Consider the following 21,589-nt stretch of genomic DNA (forward strand, 5'->3'; position numbering starts at 1 on the left):
CCCTTGGGCGGGGAAAGTGGGGGCATTCCAGTTTCCAATGAGGCCTGGGGATCCTCCTCCCACCGCCAGTGCCCCCCCAATTCCAGCACACACAGCTCCCCTCCTCCCCCTCCCCAGGTCTGGGGATGCTGTTGGAATCGTTTCTGCATCGTCCCTGCCTGCAGCCAGCCTTGGGTCCCCAGCGTGGGCTCGCCCTGCTTGGCCCCGGAAATGCCCTCTGCCCTCCCCGAGCACGTGGCCCCGATTTTCCTTGAACGCAGCACTTTGTAACTTTGACACAAACTTCAAACGCAGCCCCCTTTCCTGTCTTCGCATCGCGGAAATAGGTTGAGTTTCAGAGAAACCCGCCGCCAGGAGCACAGCAGGCCTTCCGGCCCGGCTCCCTGCCCAGCCTGGGCCTCCGCGCTCTGCCGCTGCGTCCAGGTGAGTGGCCATCCTCCGGCCCTCTGCCTCTGTCCTGCAGCCACGGCCACCACAGGGGACTCTGGGGCAGTGGCAGAGGGTGAATAAAATTCCCGCTGAGCGAGAAACCCTCATGGGGTGTGACCTCCTTATACCTTGCCTGCGTGTGTGAATGGGGGTGAACCGGGGGGCCTCAGGCTGGGGGCTCAGGCTGCAGAGAAATGCAAGTTGGTTTTCTGGGTCCCACTTCTTCACCTAGAACCTGCTGTCTGTCGGCGTTGGGGACCACAGACCTTGCAGGTGGCCTGTTTGGCTCGACGCCCATCTGCACATCTCCAGGTAAGTCATCCTGGATAGAGCGGCCGCTGGCTGCCTTCTCCAGGGGTGGCCTGGGTCTGTTGGAGGAGGACAGAGTCATGAGGCCACTGGGGAGGACCAGGAGGGCTGTAGGACTGGGATGGGTGGTGTCCAGCTGGAGAAGGAAGCAGACATGGTTTGTGCCACCCTGAGGGAAGCAGCTCCCCTCCAGACCGTCAGCAGAGCGGTAGTGTCCAGGGGACACAGAGGTGTCTGCTCAGCCCTTGGCCTCCTTGGGCCCCATCAGGGTGGCATCTGTGGCTCCAGGAAGCAGAGAAACCTCCAGAGAAAACAAACGTGTGGTCTGTCACCCACCCACCGCCCCCCCTCCCCCCGGCCCCGTGAATATGAGGGTGGCTTGGCAGGGCGGTGAACTGGAACGACAAAACGCCGATGATTGCCGTGAGGGGGCCCAGGGCAGGCTCGAGCCACCTGTAGGGGAGCTCAGGTTAAAGGGGGGCCCGGAGAGGTGAAGGAGCAAACAGCTTGAATCCTGCTCAACCGCTGTGTGTCCTTGGCAAGTTGCTTGGCCTCTCTGAGCCTCAGTTTGCGCATCTGTTAAATGCAGATGCAAATATTGGCTCCTGGCTGTTGGGCCAGTGGTCAGGGAAGGCATCCCAGGCAGGAAAGAGTCTTGGCAGGAAGGAACAGGGGTCATGTGGGAACAACTCAAGATAAGTGTCATCATTACTCTCATCTCAGCCGGGGCAGCGTGCACACAGTAGGTGCTTAATAAAGCTTTGCTGAGAGATTAGGGTCAGGGACTCCTGGGATGGACGGTCCTAGGGGCCACATGTGAAGGCTCCTCTCCTTCGCCACTGCAGAGCTTCTCTTCCTTCTCTCGCCCGTCCCCAGCCCCACGCCCGCACCCTGGCAGGGACACAGGGCGGGCAGGCAGCCTGGATGGTGTTTCCGTGTACCCTCTGGAGCCAGGCAGCCCAGATTCGAGTCCTGGCTCTGCCACCTACTGTGTGTGCTGTGTGACCTCGGGCAGGTCACTCCACCTCTGTGTGCTTCAGGTCCCGAATCCACATGTCCTCCACTCACAGGGTTCTCTCGAGGATTGGGCGAGTGACTACCTCTAGAGCATCTGGCGCATAGTAGGCACTATATAAGCATCTCGCTATAATCCTCATTATCATTACCAGCTCCGGGCGGTCTTGGGCTCTGGACTTGATGGCTCCTGGAGACTCTCCTGGGGCTGCAGCCTGCTGGCCCTGCTGGCCCTCCTGCCCCACCCCGAAGTGTAGGGTTGAGGCAGCGGTTCTCACCGGAGCCAATTTTCCCTCCCTCCCCTGCTCCCCCAGGGACATTCCATAACGTCTGGGGACATTTTGGTCATGACTCAGGGTGTTACGGCATCTAGCAGATAGAGGCCAGCAATGCGGCGAACAACTACAATGCACAGGACAGCGCCGTGCTGTCCCCACCTCTCTATCAGGCGCCGTCCCCCCGACTCGTCCCACCTTTTCCATCCCCTAAGCGTTTCCCCATCTCCCTTTTACAATCACAGAGCTTGACACCCAGAGAGGGAAAGTTCCTGGCTGAGGTCACACAGCCCTTAGAACCTAGGCAGCAGAGGCTGGGGCGGGGGACTGGTCTTGTAGCATTGTTCAGTCAATCCACAGACACTGAGAGAGTCTGCTGGACGTGGGGACCTGTCCCTGCCCCCCAACAGCCCAGCAGTCTGGGCCCTGACAGTCAAAGGCAGCTCAAAGGGCAGCGACACCTGGGTCAGCCTGGGCTCTGTGGGGAGGTGAGAGCCCCTGGGCGCCAGCTCGGGGCCGTGGCTTCTGCTCTCCCGATGCACATTCCCTGGAGTGGTTAGTGCCGGCTGCTGGGTAAGAGAGACCTGGGTTCTAATCTCGACTGCCAGTTGTAGGCTGCATGATTCTGAACACGACATTAACCTCTCTGAGCCTCAGTTTGTTCAGCTGAGGGATGGGGATGACAGTTCCCGTGTAATGGAGTTGAGGTGAGGTTTAGATTAGATGGATGATGCTCCTAAGAGGGATAAAGCGGCACTGAGGCTCTGGTTCTCGTCGCCTGTTTGACAGACATTTGTTGGGAGGAAGCAGCGGCTACAGGAGAAAACAAGAGCTGTAGCTCTGCCTTGGGGGCTCGGCCTGGCCAGAGACAGAGGAGCAAACAGCCAGCCGTCACACGCGGCCATCAGGGCTGGGACATGGGAGGACGGGGCTCTGGGAGAACAGAGGAGGCGCCTGACTCCGCCTGGAGCTGGAGGGGTGGGGATCATGGAACACTGCTGGGTGGAGGGGACAACGAGGGGACCTGGATCATGTGGCCAGGCGAAGGGCACGGGTGCCGTTCTGGGCAGAGGGAACGGCCCGTGCAAAGGATCCTCCAGATCGGTCCTCTCCTCTCCCACGGTCAGTTAGTGAGGAAGCCTGTAGGTCCACTGCTCCCCCCTCCCTCCTAAGGAAGCCCCCAGGGCCCCTCATGTCTCGCCAGGCTGCCAGGTTCCAAGGACCCAGAGAGGTGTCTCCACCCATCACAGCGGGCTGCATACCCTTTCAGGCACCCAGTATTGATGGCCTGTGCACACCACAAACATTTATTGGGCACCTACTGTGTGCCTTGCTGGTATAGGCAGGGGAACAAGACAGGGGCTCCACTCTCACGGTGCTTATGTTCTAGCAGGGGACAAAGATCATATGTCAACAATTTGATACACATATCATTTTTGGTGGTGAAGAAAAATAAGGCTGGGCCAGGGATAGAGAGAGAGGGGAGGCAATTTTAGAGAGGGAGGTCAGGGAAGGCCTCTTGGAGGAGGCCATTTAGGTGGAGACCTGAATGAAGTCAGGGATATCGGAGGAAGAGTGTCCAGGCAGAGGGAACAGACAGTGCAAAGGCCCTGAGGTTGGATCATGCCTGATTTGTTCAAGTGACCCGAACAAGTAACATAAGGAGGCCTGTGTGGCCAGTGGGAGTGAGTGAGGGCAAGTAGGTGATGGGGCCAATTGTGCAAGGCCTTGGGGGCTGCTGTAAGGACCTGGGCTTTAACCGTGAGTGAGGTGGGAGTGCTGGAGGGCTGCAAGTAGAGAGGACACGATAGTATAAGTGAGGCCAGGCCCCGTGCTCAGTGCGTGGCGAGACTTATCTCATGGAATCCCGCAATCTCCCAGTGTCGGGCACCTCTGCACCAGGCCCCATTTTCCAGATGGGGTCTGGCGAGCTTACTGCCTGCCCAGGACCACACCACTACTACACAGCAGATCCAGGGTTCCAGAGTTCAAATCTGATGCCCTGGTGTCAGGAAAAAGATACGAAGGGGCCTGTCGCCATCCATGGCACAATGCTAACTGCTGCGACTTAGAATGTAACCATTTTGTCGGCTGACTCATGCCCGTGCTGTCTCTGTGGGTGGGCACAGGGGGCCCACCGTGGCCTGTGGACTGAGGAGTGTGAATGTGGTTTTAGGGGGGACTCGAGATCTTGGGCAGAGGACTGGGGTCAGTGAGAGGAGCATGGGTTGTGAGGAGTTGGGCCCCCATTTCAGCAGCGCCTTGGGTAGACATGCTTCCGATGTCTGGCTGAGGGTGGAATGTGGAGCCCCCAGGCCTGGCTGGTGCCACTCCCGCCCCTTCCTGCCAAGTCCCATTGGATCCGCTCATTCACTCTGCAGCCTGACTGCCGCAGCCTCCCCTTTGGGCTCTCACGATGGACATTTAATTGGGACTTTTGACGCTCAGAGTATGTTCTGTGGAACAGCAGAGCTTCAAGGCCCTGCTGTGTAGGTGTGTGGATTGAACAAAGCTAACAAGGGTCCTTGTGTGCAGGTCTTCTCAGAGCCTTTACTATGCTAAGATGCTTTCAAAAATGTATGCAATCACTTGACTCGTTTTTCCTTTGATGTATGTTTGGAGTATCAGGTCTCTCAGGAACAGGTATAATTGAACCCTGACTTTACCCAAGGAGGACGCTTGAATGGTGGAATTTCAGGCAGATATGTCTGGCCAAGGATCGAAGGTTTCCTCGTCCTCCTCCCAGGGCCTGGGTGGTGAGAATAAGGCTGGTGTCCTCTGGTCTCTGGCGGAGCTGAGAAGGCCAAGTTCAGATCTGTGAACTCACAGGGAGCTCACAGGCCCCAGGGGGAGGCTGTGTGGGGTCAGCCCAAGCAAGACAAGGGTGGGGAGTCACGGTGGGCACGTCTCCTGGGAAAGCCATCGAGTCTGCAGGGACGCAGCTCAGGATGGAAACATCGGGTCCTCTCGCCCGGGTCATACCAGGGTCACACCAGGAGGCTGTAGCCTGGCCCAGCTCCTCTGAAAACTGTTTTTACTGTTGTTGTTGCTGTTGGCAGTGAGACAAGGAAGATGGGGCAAAGCTGAGGTAATGCACAGGGAACGCTACTGTCTCTGGGACACCCTGGCCTCGGGTCTGAGGTGGCCAGTCCTGGCTTATGGCCCTGCACTGGGCCCCAGGGGCCAGCCTCTCCCCACCCCCTCTTCTGCACTAACCCGCCTCTGGCTACCCAGGCTGCACCTGTGGCCACCGCGGGGAGGAGCTTCTCAAACTGTGTTGCCGACAGTTTCCTACCACAGCTTCCTGCCCCGAAGAGCAGCTTTGGGACCCTACCCCTCCCCAGGGTCCCTGGACAAGTCCTGACCTTGCTGCCTGGTCTTGTGTCCTGATACGCTGTGGGGGAGTGGCTATATGAGTCTGTGAGGCAGGGCTGGCTGGATCTGGGAAGTGGAGAGGAGCGGGGAGGGGGTACCCAGTGGAGGGCATGTCATGGATAAATGTACACAAGTGAATTTGAAGGAAGGCTAATAGCACAGCCCAGCTGGAGCAGAGGGAGGGCTGAGGAGTTCAGTTAGAGTCAATGAAGTAGGCAGGACGGAGTCACAGTAAGTTCTTGAGCAAGGGAGGCCTTGGGGAAGAATTGCCTAGAAGCAATTTGCAGACCCCGGAGCTCAGCTCTTGTGGGAAACAGACTGTGGGGTTCAGCCAACCACAGGCTGAACCTGTGTGAGTTAGATCTGGATCTCAGGTTTTATTAATAGAAACAGCTGGTGGAGATCAAAGGAGGTGATGCCAGCACAAATCAACCTCAGGAGACAGAGCTGGACTAGACAGGTGGGCATGGTAGCATGTGTAGCCAGAGATAGGGTGGCCGAAGTAGGGGACAGAAGAAGAAGGAGAGAGCACAGGAACCATCAGCGAGGGAGGAGGCACCCAGGGAGTTCATGAAGGACCCAAAAGGGCCATGATGCTCGGACAGGAGGTGGGTGTCACTGGCGTCCCTCACTCAGGGGACCCAGCATTGAGGAGGGCACTAAGTGCTTGCCTGGTGCCCACCGGGTGGTGATTTCAATGCTCCCCACAGCTGGAGAGCAGCCGGGTGGGGAGCAGATTGGGAGGGTGGATGAGAGGGCGGGAGTCTCTTTTCCATCTCAGTTATTATTTTTAGTGCCTGGTGTGTCTATCTTTTTGGCTCCTTTTTCTTCTTTTAATTAAAAAAATTAAGGTATAATTTACATACAGTAAAATTCACCCATTTTATTGAAGGATTTTGTGAGATTTGACAAATGCATACAGCTGAGAAACTACCATCTCAATCGAGATATGGACTATTCCCCCAAATTCCCTCATGCCCCTTTGTAGTCATCCGTCCATCTGACCCGCAGCCTCTGGCAACCACTGATGTGTTCTCCCTCGATACCGTTTTGAATGGAATCATAGTTTGTAGCCTTTTGAGTCTGGCTTCTTTCAACTCAGCATGATGCCTTGGAGGTTCATCCGTGTTGTTGCGTGTATGAGCGTTTCATTCCATTTTATTGCTGAGTAGTATTCCATTGAAAGGATGTACAGCAGTTTATCTATTCATCTGTTGAGAAACATTTGTTTTTTCCAAAATTTGGCAATTTTGAATACAGCTGCTATAAACATTCCTGTGCAGGTTTTTCTGTGAATGTAAGTTTCCATTTCTCTAGGATGAATACCTAGGAGCCCTCCCGACTCTTTTTTTTTAGGAAGATGGGCCCTGTGCTAACATCTGTTGCCAATCTTCCTGTTTTTTCTTTTTCTTCCCAAAGCCCCAGTACATAGCTGTGTATCCTAGTTGTAGAGTTGTAGCTCTTCTATATGGGACGCCGCCTCAGCATGGCTTGATGAGCGGTGAGTAGGTCTGCGCCCAGGATCGGAACCAGTGAACCCCAGGCTGCCGAAGCAGAACGCGGGAATTTAACCTAACCACTATGCCACCGGACCGGCCTGTTTCTCTCTCTTAATACTACTCTGTTTCCTCTATAACTCTGTCCTCAATCTGCAATTATTATTTTTGTCTCTTTTCTTGTTTATTGCATCCTCTCCCCCCTTAGAATGTTATCTTCAGGAGGGCAGGGACCATGTCTATCTCATTCACCCATCTCTCCAGCACCAGACTGAAACAGAGTTAAGAATTCAACACGTGCTTGGGAAATGAATGAATGGTTCCAGGTGCTGGTGTGCGGGGGCCAGTGGGGGTGTCTGGGCGCTCCGCACAAGGTCTCGGAAACGTCAGAAGGTGGTTTGGACTCCCGGATCTGGGCCCAGCGGGCTGGGGCTCCTCTCCACGTTGACGCTGGCACAAAGCAGGCTCGGCACCGTCAGCTTTGCGCACGGACGCCCCTCAATGCGGCGTCTCCCCCACTGTCTCCGGGCCGAGTGGACGGGGTTGAGGAAGGGAAGCCGAGGCCCTGACGTGTTCCCAATCTCGCTCTGAACCCGCAGGGTCTGGCGAGGCGCAGGGGCGCGCAGCCTGCGCGGGGCGGCGGCGGCGATGCCGGACCCCGCGGCGCACCTGCCCTTCTTCTACGGCAGCATCTCGCGCGCCGAGGCCGAGGAGCACCTGAAGCTGGCGGGCATGGCCGACGGGCTCTTCCTGCTGCGCCAGTGCCTGCGCTCGCTGGGCGGCTACGTACTCTCGCTGGTGCACAACGTGCGCTTCCACCACTTCCCCATCGAGCGCCAGCTCAACGGCACCTACGCCATCGCCGGCGGCAAGGCGCACTGCGGCCCCGCCGAGCTCTGCGAGTTCTACTCGCGCGACCCCGACGGGCTGCCCTGCAACCTGCGCAAGCCTTGCAACCGGCCCTCGGGGCTCGAGCCGCAGCCTGGGGTCTTTGACTCCCTGCGCGATGCCATGGTGCGCGACTATGTGCGCCAGACGTGGAAGCTGGAGGTGAGAGTGCGCGGCCCGGGTGTGCCCGACCCCGGGCCAAGGGAGCAACGGGGACTGCGGCAGAGTGGTCGTGTTCGCCAGTCTGCGCGGTGCTGTGCTGCGCCCCGTTTGGAAGCTGGAGGCATGGGGCCCTGGTGGGGGGCGGGAACCTTAAGGGGGGCCTCGGAGGCACGGGCTGCATGGTGGCTGTCGCCTTCCACGGCCTGAGCGGTGCCAGAGTGCACGTCTATGCCAGACGGGCAGGCGGAGGTACATGCTGGGCCTGGAGGGGGCGACGCATGGACTGGGGGCTGGGCCTGAGAGGATGATGTGAGCGGCGCCCTGGAGTAGGGTGGCCAGCGGGGCTCTGGGCTGTGGTCTTCGACAGCCTGCACTACACCACGGTGCGCATCTTTCCAGCGTCAGATCTTCAAGCTAGAGATGAGCTTGGGGCCGGCTGGAGGGCAGGGCCTGAGGCCTGGCCCTGGATGGGCGGGGCCTGGTGGATTGGGACGGGACCATGGAGATGTGGGGGGGGGGGGGGGTGGCTGTCCTCAACAGGCTGAAGGACTCACCCTAGTTGCGCCTGGCTGGGATGGGGGTTGGGTCTCGTAGAGACGGAGGCAATTGGGAAGGTCCAGGAGATGGAAGAGGTTCCTGTGGCCGCGCACTTGGTGACACTTACAAGTCTCCTTGACCCTCCTTCCCTAGGGCGATGCCCTGGAGCAGGCCATCATCAGCCAAGCCCCCCAGGTGGAGAAGCTCATTGCCACGACGGCTCACGAGCGGATGCCCTGGTACCACAACAGCCTGTCGCGCGAGGAGGCCGAGCGCAAACTCTATGCGGGCTCGCAGACCGACGGCAAGTTCCTGTATGTGGGTTTGGGGCCTGGGGCTTGCGGGCGGTGAGGCTGGGGCAGACCTCAGTGTGCAGGTGGGCCGTGAGGGGTGTGTCTGTGCCTGCTGTGCAAGTGGGTAGTGTGTTTCTGCATGTGCAAAGGGACTGTTACATGGGAAAGCAGCAGCAGTGGTTAGGACACCAGAGTTGGACTGCCTGGGTTGGAGCCCAGCGTCTGCCCTTTACCAGCTGGGGACGCTGGGCAAGGAGCTGAACTTCTGCATGCTTTGAATTCCTCTCTTTCATTCAACAAAGATTTACGGAAGACCTGCTCTGTGCCAGGCACTGTTTCAGGCCCTGTGGACATGGCAATGAATGAAACAGGCACAAATCCCAGTCCTGGTGGAGCATGTAGATCAAAAACAGACCAATCAGTAAAATGTAGAGGAAGTGCTGGGTATGTAGGTGGGGAGGGGGTTGCCATTTTATTTTTATTTTTATTTTTTTATTTTTTTATTTTTTAAAGATTTTATTTTATTTTTCCCCTCAAAGCCCCAGTGGATAGTTGTGTGTTGTAGCTGCACATCCTTCTAGTTGCTGTATGTGGGACTCGGCCTCAGGATGAACGGAGAAGTGGTGCCTCGATGCGCACCCGGGATCCGAACCCGGGCCACCAGCATCGCAGCGCGCGCACTTAACCACCAAGCCACAGGGCCGGCCCCAGGGGGTTGCCATTTTAGATTAGGTGGTCAGAAAGGTCCTCTCCGATGAGCTGGCTTTTGAGTAAAGAAGTGAGCTGTGCAGCTCCCTGGCAGAAGGGTGTTCCTGGCAAATGGGAATGGCCAATGCAAAGACCAGGAGGCAGGTTCTTGGCATGTTCGAGAAACAGCAAGGATGCCAGTGTGCTTGGAGCTGAGTAAGTGAGGGCTGGAGGGGGAGGAGGTGAGGGCAGGGAGGTGACTTCAGCTTTTCCCCTGAGTGAGGTGGGAGCCTGGGAGGGTGTTGAAACAACTCCCTCTCACTGTCCTGTGGATGACTGTAGTACCTACCAAGGTCAGGTATAAGGATTACACGAATTAATGTATGTGAAGCAATAGTATAGTATCTGGCATATGCTAAAAATGCACTAAATGTTAGCTCTTATTATAGGTGGGTGAACGTGTCTGAGCCACAGCTGAACCAGGTGGCTGTGTGTGGGTTTGTTATTGTGAAAGAATTTCTCTGAAGCTATTTAAAAAACCCTAGTGGGTATTGAAAGCCTTGCTGGGGCTGCGGCTTTCTGGTCTGGACACAGGTTCCTTTTACCCAGATGTTACCTAGATGTCAGCTGAGGTCACTGAGGCCTCGAGATCTGGAGAAACTTGGTGCCCGCCTCTTTGCAAGACCTCAGGAAGTCCAGCGGCCTCCCTGAGCTGTCTGTGAATTCTCCAGGGCCTCCTTTCTCATGCAGCTCCTGGGCCTGAGACCCTGCCTGGCTGCCTCCTCACTCTCACCCACCTCCTCTAGGGCTGTTCCCTCTCCTGGGGCCCACCCACTTGGAGGCACTGATCTCTTTCCTCAATTTCTCCCCCCCAGGTGAGGTCTGTGCATGTGTACCACGTTGCAGGTCTCCCACAAGATGCAAGTCCCTCCACAAGATTCTGCTGTCAGCTGATAAAATAGTTTTTTTTCACCCTGCCTAAGAGATTTAGGCTGTAAATTGGAGTGAAGTTCCCAAGGCTTCTGAGGGAACTCTTGAATGCATGTTACAGATAATGCTCAGCTGCAAGGATGGCTTTTGAACAACTTAAGATGGGGCTGTTTTCTCTAAGAGGGTAAACTTACCTTTGCGTTTGTATCAGTTAGCTCTTGCTATGTAACAAACCACCCCAAGACTTACTGGCTGGAAACAACAAACAGTTTATTGCTTTTCATGATGCTGTGAGTTAACTGAGCCATTCCTCTGGTTTGGGTCAGAGGGGCTGGGACTGAGTAGGTTGAGATGGCCATATTCGTACGTCTGGCTGTTGGCTCACTGTCACCTGGGTGATGGGGATGGGTTGGCTGCAGTGCTGTCATTGTCTGGCAGGCTAGCCTGGGCTTGTTCACACGGTGCTGGTTGCAGGCTTCCCAAGAACAGTCAGAGAGGGCTAGTTACAATATGACAAGCGCTTTTCAAACCTCTGTTGTGTGATGTTACTGATGTCCTATTGGCTGAAGCAAGGCACGTGGCCAAGACCAGAGTCACTGTGGGGAAGGGACTGCCTAAGGGAGAAGGATTAAGCAGCCAGTTCTGCAAACAGTCTGTCACATGATTGGAACAAGGAGGTCATGATGAAGGGGATGGGCATCTCGAACACGGGCATTTGGGGCCATCTGTCTTTCCTTTTGGACTGTAAACTTGAGGCTGGAGCTTGGCTCTGGTACCTCTAGAGGGCTCCATCTTCTAGTATCTAGGGATGGCTGACAGTTGTCCAGATGTTCCCCACCTTCGTCCAGATGCTGCACACTCCTCCTCTTGAGTGTGATGCTCGCCGAGACCTTGCCAACATTTGGGCATACATCTCACACATGGTCATATCTCGGTTGCTCAAGCACGTTTCCCCAAATGCCCGAGCGTCCGGGGCCCTCTGCAAGCCAGAACAGCGCAGGGAGGTGGTACGACTCTCCTGTTGGTGTAGCCAATTCTTCCTCCTCGTCTCTGCTGTCTCCCTCATCACATGTCACTTCATTTTGCTCTGTTTTCACAGTCTTAAGTTTCCTTCTCTGGTTTCGTGTCAAGTCCCTAACTCAGCTTCAGCACACAGTCTCACATAGTCTTTGCCTCTCTTTTCTTTCTTCTTCTCCCCTGCCCTCCCCGCCTCCATTCCTCCTTCCTACCGCACACACACACACACACACACACACACACACACACACCGATAACGATGCCACCATTCCAATGGCGTTAAAATTTCCCCCGGATTCCCTAAGGCCCCCTGAAACTCTCAGAAGATTCTGGGGGAGGGGGTGGGAGAAGTGGGTGGAGGGTGGAGTAAGGGGGGTCTGGAGCCCCCATCCCAGCTCAGCTTTGACTTGTTTCATATCTGAAGCTTCCATGGAAGGTGTTGTTTGACAAAGAATTCCACTGGCCAAGGGAAAAGTTTGCAAACTTTTTGCGGAGTTTATGACAAGCTTAGAGTTGAGATGAGAGGAATCTCAGGAGAACCAGGGCCACCGGCTCTGGGCGGCTGCAGGTGCTTTGGTGACTCATTCTGATGTGTACGAAGGTGCCCCAAGAGCTCACCAGAGCTATGCTTACCTTTGTTGCTCTTCATGCAGAAATGGCTTTCTCTCCCCAAGAAAATGATCTTAAGTCTACCTGTTGAAGGCTGTGTGTCCCGCTGTGAGTGGCTCTGTGTCCCCTACAGAGGGCCAGATCTCTCTCCACGGGTGGCCAAGTGTATGGCCAGGTATACTCCCCTGGTTAGCTGAGTGTCCCCTGTGGATGGCCGAGTGTTCAGCCATGGGTGGCCAAATATTCAGCCATGGAGGACGAGGTGTCCCCCCTGGATGGCCAAATGTCCAGTTGTGGGTGACTAACAGGGCATGCAGGGCTACATGTCTGCCCTGGATGACCGTGTCTCCTGTGAACACTGCCGTTCTCCTGTTACCAGTAGGTCTGGAGGTTGAGTGGGGCCTGACCTCGGCTCTAGTCCCTGCCCCTTCTCTCTGAGGCTCTGGGGGGCAGAGCTCATAGGGTGTGTGTGTATGTGGGGGAACTGGGGCCCAGTAGGAGGCCACACAGGAGGGACCCAGGTGGTTGTAGGGGTGACATGCCCTCCTTGCCCCCACTAGGCTGAGGCCCCGGAAGGAGCAGGGCACATACGCGCTGTCCCTGATCTATGGGAAAACTGTGTATCACTACCTCATCAGCCAGGACAAGGCTGGCAAATACTGCATTCCCGAGGGGACCAAGTTTGACACGCTCTGGCAGGTAAGCCGCCACCCATTCTGTTGTGGGGGAGACGCTGTGGCGGGGTGCCCAGGCTCCTGGGGAGGAGAGGAGCCCGGCCCTGACGCCCCCTTCCTGCAGCTGGTCGAGTACCTGAAGCTGAAGGCCGACGGGCTCATCTACTGCCTGAAGGAGGCCTGCCCCAACACCAACGCCAGCGCCGGCGCAGGTGAGCGGGGCAGCGGGCGGGCGCGCGCGGGAGCCGGAGAACCCGTCCCCCGCCTCCTCACTGTCCCTTCTGCTCCCCCAGGGGCCGCTGCTCCCACACTCCCAGCCCACCCATCCACCTTCTCCCACGTGAGTCAGCCCGCATCTCAGAGTCGGGGCCTCAGGGGTGGAGCTGGGCGGGCGATGGTCCTGTTCCCCGGGTGAGGCTGGGATGGGGAGTAGGGCTGCCATGGAACAGAAGAGGGCCCCCCTAGCACCGTCCCTGGGAGTCCTCAGAGGATACGGGTCCTGCTGACCCTTGCTGACCCATGACCTTTAGCCTCAGAAACGGATTGACACCCTCAACTCTGATGGATACACCCCTGAACCAGGTGAGCTGGCAGAGTTGGTGGGGTGTGTGTGGGCTCGTGCCAGGCCGAGAGCAGCTCCCTGGCTGGGCTCTGGGCTGTGGCGGAGGAGGGACCTGGGCCAGGCCCGGCCTGTGGCTGTTGGCTCGGTTTGTCCTGTGCACACGCCTTGCCTGCGGATACCCGCCTGTGTGCGTGTACATGGGTGCATGCTGACACACGGGAGTACACTGCCCATACCCAGGCCGCCTGGGGTACAGACACGGGTTTGTTAAGTACCTACTATGTGCCAGTCACTCTCCATGCTCACTGTGTGTATGAGCTTGTTGAGTCTACCCGACATGCTGTAGGAGGAAGTCACACTTTACAGATGAGAAAGGAGGGCAAGTAATTTTCTGAGGTCCCACAGCTGGGCAGTAGGGGAGCGCGGGCTCCAGAGCCCACGTTCGTAAAATGACCTGCTACAGATGCTCCTGCGTGGGTGCAAGCCTGTCCACATGCATGCACAGGGAACACACGTGGTTGCACGTGCACACAGAGGCCCACCTTTGGAGCCCTTGTAAACGTGGCTGCATGGAGACATGGGCAGGCACAGACATAGGTGCACACACGTCAGTGCACACACATGCATAGATGTGCATGCTCCAGCTGGCACACTAACGGTTACTCGTGCAGACATACCTTTGGACCCCCATCACCGAGCGACATGGGTGAGAGTGTACGTGGGTGCATATGCGTGAACACACGGGGCACACGTGTGCACACTCCAGCCGGTGTACACATGGTTATATGTGCATGTAGGTGACCGTGCCTTTAGAGTCCACTTGGATGTGGCTTCCCAGTTCACCCACAGATGGGACCAGGAACACACACAAGGGCACACATGTGCACACACGCAAACGAGCACACACATGTGCCCGTGGCCTGTGCATGCTCTGGCTGGTGCACCCTGTCTGGGGCACGTGCCTTGTGGGTGCCGAGGCTGCCCTGCCCTCCTCGTCCCCCTCCCCGCTCCTGACTTGGGAGCACCCGTGTGTGTGTGCGCCCAGCACGCCTAGCGTCCCCAGAGAAGCCGCGGCCGATGCCTATGGACACGAGCGTGTATGAGAGCCCCTACAGTGACCCCGAGGAGCTCAAGGACAAGAAGCTCTTCTTGAAGCGTGAGAACCTCCTCGTAGCCGACATTGAACTTGGCTGTGGCAACTTTGGCTCCGTGCGCCAGGGCGTCTACCGCATGCGCAAGTACGGCGGCCCTGCCGCGGTTTGGGGAACCACCGTGGGGGGCAGAGGAGGGGACTGGCCTCACCAGGCCTTGGGGGTTGGAGCCCGGGTGTGATATCAGTTTGCCTGGGAAACAGACCCTGGGACAGGAAATCGCATGCTGGAGAATTACCTAGGTGAGCTTGGGGACAGCACCCAAGAGGGAGTGAGAGAAGCAGGCCTGGACAGGGAGAGGATGGGCTGAGCTGCAGTTGCAACCGAGGCCTCAGCCGATCCCAGGGGAGCTGCAGAGGGGCCCCCTTGTACCCCTGCATTGACCAGTCATTGCCCCTGGGGAGAGTGTAACGTTGAGGCGGTTCTTTTCCCTGAGGGGCAGTCCCAGTGAGGGACTCGGCTATGAGCTGTCCCCAGTGGACGCTCCTGGCAGCGGAGGGAGTGTGCGCCTTGGCCCAGAAGGGAGATCTGGGTGGCAAGCCACAGCGTCCACTACACAAGTCCGGGGAGAAGAGAGGCAGGTCGGGTGGGAGTGAGGGGGCCTGAACAGGGCCGTGCCGGCTCATGGGTGACCTCTGCATGGGCGTGCATTGTGGCAGGAAGCAGATCGATGTGGCCATCAAGGTGTTGAAACAAAGCACAGAGAAGGCGGACAAGGATGAGATGATGCGCGAGGCACAGATCATGCACCAGCTGGACAACCCCTACATCGTGCGGCTCATCGGCGTCTGCCAGGCCGAGGCCCTCATGCTCGTCATGGAGATGGCGAGCGGCGGGCCCCTGCACAAGTTCCTGCTCGGAAAGAAGTGAGCTCCCGGGCCGGCTGGGTGTTTGGGGCTGGGGGGCTGGGACGCTCATCCCATCCGCTCATGCGTGTGCGTCACCCATGACACGCTCACACCTACCCCCCTGCTCACCCTGACATCCACACTCACACCCACAAGGCAGAGCTGTTAACAGTGCAGGGGGCAGAGTCTGGCCTCCAGGTTGGAGTTTCAGCTCTGCCACTAGCTACTGTGACCCCAGGCAGGTCTCTTAATTCATCTGTGCCTCAGTTTCCTCGTTTGTACCACAGTAGTGATCATGGTATCCACCTCAAGGGGAGTTTGTGAGGATTAAATGAGTAGGTGTTTATAGACTGCTGAGAACGGTGTCTGGCTTTCTAAGCTCTGTCATTATTGCCACCCCAACTCTCTCACCAAATTCATGACCCACGTGAAGTTGCTGAGAGTCGATTGTCCTTGACAGGGGTCAGCGAACTGCAGCCCACGGCTTGTCTTTGTACTGTGTGGTTTTGCATTTTTCAAGGATTGTAAAAGAAAGAGAACAAATAAGAATATGTGACAGAGACCACGTGTGGCCTGCAAAGGCTAAAATATTTACTATCCTTTTACTGTCCCTTCGCAGAAAAAATGTGCCGACCTCTGATCTAAAGAAATTGTAATTTCTCCTGTTCCCTCGTGCCTCCAACTCTTCCCCTCACAGACTTGATCTTTTCCACTCCCTGAGGTGTGTGACTGTCAGCCAGGCTCTCGCTGGTGCCCATGCTGTCACCGTGTGCCCGGCTCACGCATTCAGTCATCCCACAGTGTTTACTGGGCCATTGCTCTGTGACAGAGACTATTACCAGCACTTGGGATATGTCAGCGAACAAAAGAGACAAAGATCTCTGCCTTGTATTCTGGTTGGAGAAGAGAGGCTTTAAATAATAATTATAATGTATAAACTATACGTATCAGAGTATAAAGTATAATCAGTGTATAAAGTATAGAGTATGTTGGAAGATAAGTACTGTGGAAAAGAGGGAGTGTCAGGGTGGAAGGTGACAAGTGAGAAGGTGAGGTTTGTGCAAACTGAAGGAGGCAGCCAAGTGCAGCTCTGGGGAAGAGTGGTCCAGGTGGAGGGCGCAGCCAGTGCAAAGGCCCTGAGGTGCGCCCATGCCCGGTGTGGTAGAGGAACCGTGAGGAGGGCCCCGTGGCTGAAGCAGAGTGAATGGAGGGGAGAAGGGGAGCCGATGTGGGTAGGAGGTGACAGGGCAGATCATGCAGGGCCTTGTGGGCCGTGGGGAGGACTTGGGCTTTCACCCTGAGTGAGGTGGGAGCCCTGGGGGACTGTGAGCAGAGGAGGGGCAGGGCCTGACTCCGGGGTGGGGAGGACAGGCTGTGGGGTGAGGGCCGAGGTGACTGTTCTGGTCTAGGCTAGTGAGGATGGGGCTGGGCTAGGGTGCAGGAGCAGAGGTGGAGAAGGAGGAGGGTTCTGGAGGGTTCTGAAGGCAGAGCTGCCAGGGTTTGCTGACAGATTGGTTGTGGGGTGTGGGAAAGAGGAGCTGAGGGCAAGGCCGGGCTTCTGGCTGGAGTAAACGAAAGGATGGATGGATGGGGCTGCTGGAGAAGAAAGGGGGCAGGGGGAGGGAGGAGCCGGTCGTGGTGTGTGTGTGTGTGTGTGTGTGTGTGTGTGTGTGAACACCAGGAGCTTAGCTTTGTCCGTGTTACCTCTGAGATGCCCGTGAGAGCCCCTGAGGGCACGTGGAAGATGCAGGCAAATGTGTCAGTTGGGAATCGTGGTATATGGTAATTTAAAGCCTTGAGACTGGCTGGGGGCAGAGGTTTTGCCTGCTTTGCTCACTGCTCAGGAAGCCTCTGTTGAACACCTGCTGAGCTGGGTCAGAGAAGTGGGCTTTGCCCCCTGGGAACCTGGGCTGTCCCCTCCCAGCTGAGCCTGCCCGCCCTGCCCCCAGGGAGGAGATCCCCGTCAGCAATGTGGCAGAGCTGCTGCACCAGGTGTCCATGGGCATGAAGTACCTGGAGGAGAAGAACTTTGTGCACCGTGACCTGGCGGCCCGCAACGTCCTGCTGGTCAACCGGCACTACGCCAAGATCAGCGACTTCGGTCTCTCCAAGGCCCTGGGTGCCGACGACAGCTACTACACGGTGAGCCCCCGCCCCCGTGATGCCCAGGTGGAGGAGGGTGGGGGGTGGAGGGGCCCCGAGCCCCGCCCTGGCCGCGTCTCCTCCTCTGCAGGCCCGCTCGGCGGGGAAGTGGCCGCTCAAGTGGTACGCGCCCGAGTGCATCAACTTCCGCAAGTTCTCCAGCCGCAGTGACGTCTGGAGCTACGGGGTCACCATGTGGGAGGCCTTCTCCTACGGCCAGAAGCCCTACAAGGTTAGCGTGGGCAGAGGCGGGCGGTCGGCTGGGTGGGCAGGGTGAGGGGCCCTGGTTACTCACACGTGCCCTTGGCTCTGGCTTGAGCAGAAGATGAAGGGCCCCGAGGTCATGGCCTTCATCGAGCAGGGCAAGCGGATGGAGTGCCCGCCAGAGTGTCCGCCCGAGATGTACACACTCATGAGCGACTGCTGGACCTACAAGTGAGTGCCAGTGGGCGGGGAGGGGGCCCTGGCTGAGCTCACGCCTGGGCCTGGGGCAGGAGGTCGTGGTGCCCAGTGGTCCAACATAGCTCTTCCCACCCAGAGACTCTCACCCCATTCTCGCCTTTCCAACACTCAGCGGCTTTAATGTCCCTGCGTCCCTGCTCAACTCTTCAACACACTGACCCTACGGTGTTCTAGTGGGCCAGCATCCCAGCAACCGACCCGTGGACACCCGGTACCCCAGCATCTAAAACCTCAGTCCCCCACCAGCCAACACTCAACACACTGACCCTGCAATACTCAAACAAGTCGGCACTCTGTTACCCAAAATGTGATACAGTACTCAGGGCATGGGATAATACTCCTGTATCTAATTCCGCAGTCCTCCACCAGCCAACGCTCAACACCTAATTACCCAGACAGGCCAACCCTGAAGCCTCTGAATACTCAGTATATTCAAAAAGCCCACCTCTGTCTGGTTGAAGCTCAACACTTGAACACCCCAGCTCCTAACACCGTCAGTATCTCAACTTCCCATCAGACAATAGGCAACATTCACCCAAACAAGCTGTTACCCTACACTGACCGTGCAACGCGTGGGCATGCCAACATTTGATGCCTCTCCTACTCAACATCCATTATTCCACCTATGACTGTGACACCCAAACAATCCAATAAATAGACACCCTATTTGTGATGAGTAAATAATAAGTGATAAGTCCATCCCTATCCAACATGTATTAACCCGCCTCCTTCAGGAAGCACCCAGTACACCAACACCCCAATACCCAAGGAGGCTAGCACCTAACACCCCAACACAATACATGGGTATTGCACACACAGCACCATGACTACTCCAGCTCTCCACTAGCCGACCCTCCCTCAATACTCCAACGCTCTGCTTGATTTCGGGCAGCGTACTTGCACCCAGATAGGCCAGCACCCAGCACCCAAGTACCCTGGCCCTCGGCGCATGCTCAGTCCTTCAGCATTCAATATCCCAGCTCCCCATGGTCAATAGTTGTGATCCCAGCACTCAACTGATAGGAACTGATCCCAGAGTTCAGTTCCCTGAGTCTTTACCGGTTAACCGTCGGCGTACGGTTCCCCTAACATCCCGTGTGTCAGTAGCTCTTCTGTTAGGTGCTCCGGCCACACCCGCGTTCCAGTACTCTCACACCTGAGACCTCTCCATTACCCCGTACCCCACCGCCCGACGGCCCCACTGATTTTCTGAGCCCTGTGCACATCCAGCCTCTAGCTGAAGTTGGGTTCTGGGGGTGTGGTCAGTGGCCTAGATCTACCCGACCCCCGCAGGTGGGAGGACCGTCCAGACTTTGTGACCGTGGAGCAGCGCATGCGGACCTACTACTACAGCTTGGCGACCAAGGCCGAGGGGGCCCCCGGGGGCGAAAAGGGGGCTGAGGCCCCTTCTGCCTGAGTTCCAGCCTGCTCAGGGCCTGCAGGCCCCGACGCCCCAGCTTTTTCTCTGTGCCCTCAGCCCCGTCCCAGGACTGCCAGTCTGGCTGGGGCCAGCTCGGTCCTCTCCCCCCACCAGCTGGGCTGTGGTAAGGGGGGCAGCTGAGGCTTCAGGGCCACACTGGTCTGGCGTTCCCCACCGGGTCACCTGTCCTCTCTGCCTGGGGGAGGAGGGAAGACCCTGGGAGGGTGGGGTTGTAGCCTGGTCCTGGGCTGGTTTCTGCTGGGGGGCCCTGAGCTGAGGGGCCATTCCTTACAACAAGGACCGTCCTTCCTCTGGGCCCTGAAGGGGGAGACTCGGGGAGTCCTCAGGTGGCAAGACCTCAGTCATTGGAATAAACTCAGCTTCTCTCTCGTTTGAGGTCCCTCGTCTTTTCTGGGATGAGGGCGGGACCAGGAAAGGGGGATGGGTCATTGGAAGGGGTCGATGGGAAGTGCCTGAAAACAACTGGACGTGACCCCAGGGTCTGGTGCACTGGTTTTCCCACTTCTCTGCCCTGGGAACATCTTCCTGCAAGTGAGAGGCTATGGCAGAGTGGAGAAACTGAGGCAGGTGAGGGTGGGGGCCGAGGGCTGCATGCACTGCTGGGTTCAGCTTCCCTGCCTTTGTGGATTGCATGAGATGGGTGCTCTCCACACTGGCTGTGTGTTAGCATCACCTGGAGGGATTTTAACAAACGCCGACCCCTCCCCCCGCCCCCCGCCCCACGCCCCGACACTGGCGCATTTCAAGTCTCTCCAGGTGAGTCTATCACCCAGCGCCCTGTTCCGCTGCCCTGCCTTCCTCCCTGGACCCAGACGGCTGCAGCTGGGATCTTCGTCACCTGGTGCCCCAAGTGCTGGCTCAGTTCCCCTCAGGGGAAGACCCGTCCCCAAGCTCTTGCTGCCTCAGTCTCCCCACTCGGAAAATTGGGGTGTTGGAGTGCAGAAGCCAACAGGCGGGTGAAATGGAGCCAGGTCCCTGCATTTCTTGCATGAGCTTGCGCCCGGTTCCTCAGCAGCAATTGGCCCACCCCCAGTCCCAGCCAATACCTCATTCTCTTGGCTTGGCCTCTAGAGCCATTGGCTCAAGGGCGGCCATGAACCCACTCAGAGCCAAGGAAAGGCAAGGAGATTTTCTGCGGCCTCTGGGAAGGCAAATTTTCTTTCTTTTTATATGTGAAGATCTAGAATGCCTGTGGCTGTTTTGCGGAACCAGTGGGGAGGGACTGGGGCTTTAACTGTTGTGGGGAGTGGGAGCATGACGCCCACATGGGTGATGCCCGAGAGGAGACCCCTGAGCCTTGCTGACATGAGAGTACATTGTCAAAACTCGGAAATTGACAGTGGGATTATTAACTTAGGTACAGACCTTACTCTGATTTCACCCTTTAGTGTTGAATTTTAATAATTTGTATGTTAGCTCCGTATTAGCATCTGCTTTTGTGAACTTTCTGTTCTACGTGGAAGTTAACTCAGAGAACCTCAGTTATACAGTCAACTCCAGACACATGGAGGCTCGCAGCTGTGTGTTTGTTTGGAGAGTGAGTTGGTGATGGATTGGAATTGTTTGAGGATCTCCAAGCCCCCCCGACAATATCTTCCTGCGTTTAGATTCAAAACAGACAAAGAGAGCTCAGTGACTGGAAAGATAAAGCCACGAACTTGAATTACTTCCATTTTGTCATTCTGTGTGATCACTTGAAGATTTTGTGTTTAAAACTCAAAACAGTGAAGCTTGCAAACCATGAGATATAATACTTTTAGATGGCAAATGTGCATCTTTAGTTCATGCGTGAACTATATTACTGCATTTGAATAACACCATTAAATGATTAAATTAATTGTTTTAAAACCAATGAATGAATCAAGAAAAAAATATTACATCAATGGTACAATTTTGCGTCTTCCCAAATTGTACTCTTTGTAGATATTTCAGTTTTATTAAAATTCACTTGTTAGTTACTGGACAATTATTTACGTTATTACGTAAAGTATTGATCAGAAGGGAAATGAATTTTCATTGTTGGCTTTTCTTCTATAGTCGTCACTATTATTTGTTTTATTTTATGATTATTGCTGAAAATAATTTTATTTTATAGGAAGAAGGTGTTAAAAATGGTCGGCTCTGGGTGTCAAATACCCTGGGAAGGCTAAAGATGCTCCCAGTAACTGTTGAATGAACCAATGAAAGAGGGTGCGGTTCCACATAGACACCACCAGGTGCCGCTGTTCCCCAAGCCAAGGTCGCCCAGTGCCTGAAATCTAGCCCTCGCTGCCTGCCCTACTTTAGGA

The 21,589-nt window shown here is 56.4% G+C and overlaps 1 protein-coding gene across 1 annotated transcript; it reads left to right on the plus strand.

Moving 5' to 3' along the window:
• Nucleotides 1-285: 285 nt before the first annotated feature.
• ZAP70 (zeta chain of T cell receptor associated protein kinase 70) lies at nucleotides 286-19,673 on the plus strand. The gene is made up of 14 exons (XM_004435829.3): nucleotides 286-423; nucleotides 662-741; nucleotides 7,498-7,948; nucleotides 8,639-8,799; nucleotides 12,582-12,720; nucleotides 12,820-12,907; nucleotides 12,989-13,035; nucleotides 13,226-13,277; nucleotides 14,303-14,495; nucleotides 15,068-15,274; nucleotides 17,206-17,398; nucleotides 17,490-17,630; nucleotides 17,721-17,833; nucleotides 19,154-19,673. Exons 3-14 carry the CDS (start codon nucleotides 7,547-7,549, stop codon nucleotides 19,275-19,277), a joined length of 1,860 nt encoding a protein of 619 aa, XP_004435886.2. The 5' UTR covers nucleotides 286-423; nucleotides 662-741; nucleotides 7,498-7,546; the 3' UTR covers nucleotides 19,278-19,673.
• The last annotated feature ends 1,916 nt before the right edge of the window (nucleotides 19,674-21,589 follow it).

The sequence above is a fragment of the Ceratotherium simum genome, chromosome 40 (assembly GCF_057802395.1).
Source record: "Ceratotherium simum simum isolate JZ-2026a chromosome 40, ASM5780239v1, whole genome shotgun sequence".
Classification (NCBI taxonomy): Eukaryota; Metazoa; Chordata; class Mammalia; order Perissodactyla; family Rhinocerotidae; genus Ceratotherium; species Ceratotherium simum.